The 5848-nt window shown below is 43.3% G+C and overlaps 1 protein-coding gene across 1 annotated transcript; it reads left to right on the forward strand.

Annotated features, from left to right (window-relative positions):
• Positions 1-2500: 2500 nt before the first annotated feature.
• LOC148029153 (uncharacterized) lies at positions 2501-5014 on the forward strand. Its single transcript, XM_087688664.1, has one exon. The coding sequence runs from the start codon at positions 2732-2734 to the stop codon at positions 4241-4243; it is 1512 nt and encodes a 503-aa protein (XP_087544790.1). The 5' UTR covers positions 2501-2731; the 3' UTR covers positions 4244-5014.
• The last annotated feature ends 834 nt before the right edge of the window (positions 5015-5848 follow it).

Raw genomic sequence — 5848 nt, forward strand, 5'->3', positions numbered from 1 at the left:
TAGAGCTGTGGGTTTTTCCCTTGAGCCCCCAAGGGTTTTTTCATCCATAGTAAGGGACCTTTATTTGAGCGGGGGTGTTAGCTATATATAGTTTGTCTATATATATAGTCTCTCTATATATAGTGCCCCATGTCCCCTCTATATATTCCTATCATGTGTGCTCAATTGACACACTTCTGGGGTTCCACTTCCGGTGTCTCATATCTCTCTTCTCTCCTCTCTTCCTTTCATCTCTTGTCTTCCTCGTAGTTTCCAACATGTTAGCTATATATAGTCTGTCTATATATAGTGCCTTAGGTCCCCTCTATATATTCCTATTATGTGTGCTCAGTTGACACACTTCTGGTGTTCCACTTCCAGTGTCTCATATCTCTCTTCTCTCCTCTCTTCCTTTCGTCTCTCGTCTTCCTCACAGATTCCAACACTGATAAGATACCGAGGCATTGGTTCAAGTATGGGTTCAAGGATTTGCATTATTTTGTGACACTACATCAACGTTTGTCAGTACCTACAGAGTGGTTTACAAATGTTCGACCATGTATTATTATTGTTGGGATGGAATAATCTATGTTAGTTGTTCCACGTACTTATATTGTAATTTTTGTTCCAATGCAGGTGGTAAAGAGAGAGGTAGGACCGTTGCATCGCCCATGCAATTACTAATGGAAACTGTGGGATCGTTCCCTGCTTCGCCTTCACATATTTTGCTCAAGGAGGAGGATTTTGTTAATGATTCCTCAAAGAAAATGAAGCTTTCTTTCCATTAGGCATCTTGGAGACATTGTCTTTTTTTTTTGGCATATCAACCATTTACCTATGGTACTTAGAAACACGTCGGTACCTTATGCTTGGCCTTTGTGGCTTCATTTTGACTAGGTCTCTTATAGAAATTCTTTTTGTGGTGCTTGGTCTTTGTCTCAATTATGACTCGTTTTAGTGTAACGTTGTTGTTCCACGTACTTATATTGTGATTTTTGTTCTAATGCAAGTGGTAAAGAGAGAGGTAAGACTACTACATCACCCATGCGATTACCAATGGAAACTATGGGATCATTCTCGGCTTCGCCTTCGCATGTTTTGCTCAACTGTGAAGATTTTTTTAATGATTACTCAAAGAAGAGGAAGCTTTGTTTCTATTAGGCATATTCGAGACATTGCCTTTTTTTGTTGGCATTGGCCATTTGCCTATGGTGCTTAGAAATACTTGCGTGCCTTATGCTTGGCCTTTGTGGCTTCGTTTTCACTAGGTCTCTTATAGAAATTCTTTTCTTGATACTTGGTCTTTGTCTTGATGATGACGTGTTTCAGTATTATGTTGTTGTTTCTAAGTATCGCATGTGCAAGCATATGATTGCTTACATTGATGTCGAGAGGAAAGTTTGTAAGTATGGAGCATGGAAAAGATTGTTTCTATGTCTGGCATTTTGTGATACAAATTTTTTTAACTACTTTTAGTTTTAAGTTTGGTGTGTGTGTGTGAGACAGAGAGAGAGGGTGCTTAGAGAGAATTGGGGGGGGAGAGAGAGAGAGAGAGAGTGTGTGTGTGTGTGTGTGTGTGTGTGAGTGAGTGAGTCGGAGAGAGAAAGAGAGATAAATAAATCATATTGGAAATGGAGAGGGAAAATAGGAGGGAGAAATATGAGAAATGGATTATTGAGTGAAGTTGCCAACTTCGCATGCTGCTTTGTGGCCTAGCATTTCACGCGCGCAAAGCGCGCACGGAACACTATTATATATATCTTCGCGTGCACGGAACGCTAATATATATATATATATATATATATATATAGAGAGAGAGAGAGAGAGAGAGAGAGAGAGAGAAAGTTTAGGAGGAGAGAGAGAGGGGAAAGAGACAAAGAGAGAGGATAAAAGTTTGAGGAGAGAGAGAGACTGAAAAAGAATTTAAGGGGAGAGAGAGAGAGAGAGAGAGCCAAAAATAATAAAGTTGAGAGGAAGTGAAATACAATGTATGGGTAGGATTGAGGGAACAAAGAGGAAAATTTTGAACAGGGGAGAAAAAGCGAGAAACAATAAAGTTGGGAGTAAGCGAATTACAATGTGTAGGGGAATCACAACTTCGCTCTCCTCACAAACCCACTTCACGATAATAGCTTAGCATTCCTTACGCGTGAAAATAATAATCAAAATGGCATTTCACGAGTGTGCCAAGACCTTATGTTGCTGAAGGGAGCAGTAAAATGAACGTGATGGATTATTTATGTTTAATTCGTTTCATGTGCAAATGATTCATGAGATGGATGCCATCCATGGAAACTAAGGAGAAAAATGTCCTATTAACCTTTAAAATTGTTTGGAAAAAGATGGGGTGGTTAAGCCAGACGTGTAAAAAGCGGAAGTTTCGTGTCGGGCAGGTTGCTTTTCAATCCCGCGGACGTAACGTAATTATATATTATATTACATTTGAAAAGCGTTTGCGTTGTGCAAACCCGTCTCGTACTTACGAGCCTCTGTGTGTGTGTATATAGTGCCTTCATACAAATTGTATCACCGCGCAAACTGACAGTCTCTCAGATCTCTCTCTCTCTCTCTCTCTCTCTCTCTCTCTCTCTAGCTTGTGAGATAGAACCAGGCCTGCCATCGCCGAGGGATCTCAGATCGAATCAGGCCTGCTCATCTCCTTCCGCCCTGCCAGACTGTTTGCACCTGTTTCCGTCCGACCTAATATAATTCGTGCCTCGCCCTGCGCCATCTTCATTTGGATTCCTGGCTCATGGCCCTCTTCCTCAGACGCTACTCCGGTCCCTTTGCGGCCCTGACAGCCAGCCTCGCGTCTGCATCGGCCCTGTACTCAGAGCACCATCCTCCTCTGCGATCCATATCGACGTTCCGCCATGGTTCCACTGTGGACAGCCTCGCCGCAGTGCCTCCGTCGGGCACAGCCGCCCGTGGTCGTCGGCCGCTCGTCCAGCATGGTGCCTTTGCCACCACAACCATTGATCACATGGCATCTTTTGATGATGATCCTTCCACAGCATTGTATCCGTCAGGCTTGAATGTGGCCATCAAATTCCACAAAGCTTCTGCAGCGCTCTGGCCCTTTGCTGCTGCCAGATCACATATGCAGCATAAGCACCATGTTCCATTACATCACACAGGCATCAACAGCTCAAACACCGGTGTATCAGGCGAAACATCGACATTTCATGCACATGCACCCTCCAGCTTATGTGCTGCAGCACCAGCAAATATCTCTGAGACAATATCATACACAAACGCACCCTCGAACTCATGTTCTGCAGCACCGGCTAATATCTCTGAGACAATATCCTACGCAAACGCACCCTCGAGCTCATGTTCTGCAGCACCAGCATATGTCACCGAATATTATGACAACAGCCTCAGTGAGAGAAATCATCATGGTCAGGTGCTGATAGCAAGGCCAAAGCCAACAGTAGTAGTTGTGTTGCTTGGATGGTTAGGGGCTCAGCAAAAGCACCTCAAAAAATATGCAGACTTCTACACATCAAGAGGTATACATGCAGTCGCATTCTCCCTACCCATGAAGGACCTCTTGCCTATCGGGGTAGCACAGAAGGTCGACAAGCATGTCGAAACGCTTTGCACACATCTGACAGAGTGGCTTAATGATGACAGCGGTGACCAACAAGGGTGTGAAAAGGTTGTGATATTCCACACTTTTAGCAACACAGGTTGGCTTATCTATGGTGCTGTGCTCGAAAGGCTTATCGACCAAGGGCACAGTAACTGCTTGCAGAATATCAAAGGGTGCGTGGTGGATTCTGCACCATCTGCAACACCGGACCCCCACATATGGGCATTGGGCTTTTCAGCTGCATTGCTGAAGAAGGATAGTGCTGCAACACAGAAGATCCGATTTAATGCCATTGACAATCCCAGTCTGCATCCGAAGCCCAGTTTGAAAAAAACGGCATTGACTGCAGTGCTAGAGAAGGTTTTCTCAGTTTTCCTCCAGCTGCCATATGTTGACCAGCGGCTCTCAGGTGTGGTGTCAGTTCTGTCAACTCAACAGCCCAAATGCCCTCAGTTATACTTATACAGCACTGCTGATACTGTTATTCCAGCCAGATCCATTGAAGACTTCATTGAAAAACAAAGGAAGTTGGGAAAGACAGTCATCTCCTGCAACTTTCAACTCTCTCCACATGTGGACCATTTCAGAACATTTCCAGAGCAATATGGCAGGCAGTTGAAGAGCTTTCTTGGATTGTGTTTGGCACAATGCACCAGTGATTCCAATTAATGCAACCAACTGATGAGAATCACAAGCGTCGTTGCACTGCTGCCCATCCGAAAGTAATGAGCAATCTTGGGGCTAGAACCAACTCTTCAATCAACCGATATCCTGCCCGCATGCAAAGGCCTGGCTGACTAATGATAGACCATTAACAGACACAAGGGAATAGCAGACTCGTTCTCAGATACTCCTGAGACTCTTGTCAAAAATTTTGACACAGCTACAGAAACAAAGGGGCTCCTTGTGGCACAGCAGAAATCTTACTAACAGTAACCAATCTTATTCTCCGTACCAGCTTAAAGAATGTAGGTGCAATGAAGACTTTTGAAGAGACATTGGGGATCCAACAAGGTACACGGATCCCTTTCCATTATACACATTCATGACATTTCCTCCCTTTCCATGACACATTCGTGTCATTTCCTTTACATATACCACTCGTGGAACAAATTGCTTCAAGCCTTCAAGGCTAACCTTGTAAACAATATTGATTGCAAAGAGGCATTCTTTAGAGCCATCAAAAAGTAACAAAGCAATTCTTGAGAGAGAATTCTTTTCATGCATCACTCATGCCGCCACCCATCTTTCTAATTGAAATTATGATCAATGGTATATGATGCAAAATATATAGCTTTGCCTCGCCTTGATTCGCATGGTATACATTTTAACTTCTATATTGTATCCACGACTTCCAACTACTTAAGACCAAAACAATTTCTTTCATCCTTCTTTGCAATGCCAAGAAATCATGAAACTACATGGGCAAACAAATAATCTCTTTCGTCCCTCTTTGCAATACCTATCGTTGGATGACCACAAGTGATTATGATCTCATGTGATATGTGAAAATATATCTACGCTTGCCCTCACATTGTACCAACATTTACTAAGATCTCTACGTTGTTGTGCAATGCTTTGCTTTGCTCACATTACTTTCTTTGTACTCAACATTTCACATTATGAGTCACTTCACCTGTACATCCCCACCCATAGTACACTATGCACACAATTCCATCATTTGAGGTGCACTGCACTTTTGACAATAATCTGTTGGAATTAATGCTCAAGTGTGAATGTGTCCTAAACTGAACAATTGCATGTGATTCTTCACATGCAAGCATGCGCTTATGTAGTCGACTCTACATCATTCTGGAAACGAGAACAAATTTCTGAGTACTCTTTGCTTGCCATGTCTAAGTGGATTCTCTGCAATGATGAAGTCCTTCTGTCCTTCTACATGGTATCAAGGGATTAGACGATCCCGTGTGGGTGCCCCTCTCTACCCAACCCACACCCTCAATCTCTATGAGAGATTTTCCATAGGAAAAACCCCTGTACATGGCTATGGATCCACCCCTGACCAAGATGAAGGCGCATCATCCTCTGAGCCAGCATACAAGCTTTCTGCTACAGCAAATTTCAACTTGCAGAAGGGCCAAGGTGTAGCATCAGAACAGGCACACTCTGAGCCCCTAATCTGTCAAACTGGCCAAGATATCCAAGAGATATCCTCTGAGCCAAGTTCTGAAAACCTAATCTATTCAAGCGATCCCACATCCGACGATCCAAACTCTGGCGACTCTAAATCTGGAGAAATCCCAGTGGTCAAAA

Source organism: Lygodium microphyllum, chromosome 11 (genome assembly GCF_053477565.2).
Source record: "Lygodium microphyllum isolate KBCC chromosome 11, Lygodium_microphyllum_v1.1.10, whole genome shotgun sequence".
In the NCBI taxonomy this organism is placed as follows: domain Eukaryota; kingdom Viridiplantae; phylum Streptophyta; class Polypodiopsida; order Schizaeales; family Lygodiaceae; genus Lygodium; species Lygodium microphyllum.

What these genes read in the sequence shown, in the direction of transcription:
- LOC148029153 (XM_087688664.1), top strand. Translation starts at nt 2,732, where the DNA reads ATGGCCCTCTTCCTCAGACGCTACTCCGGTCCCTTTGCGGCCCTGACA.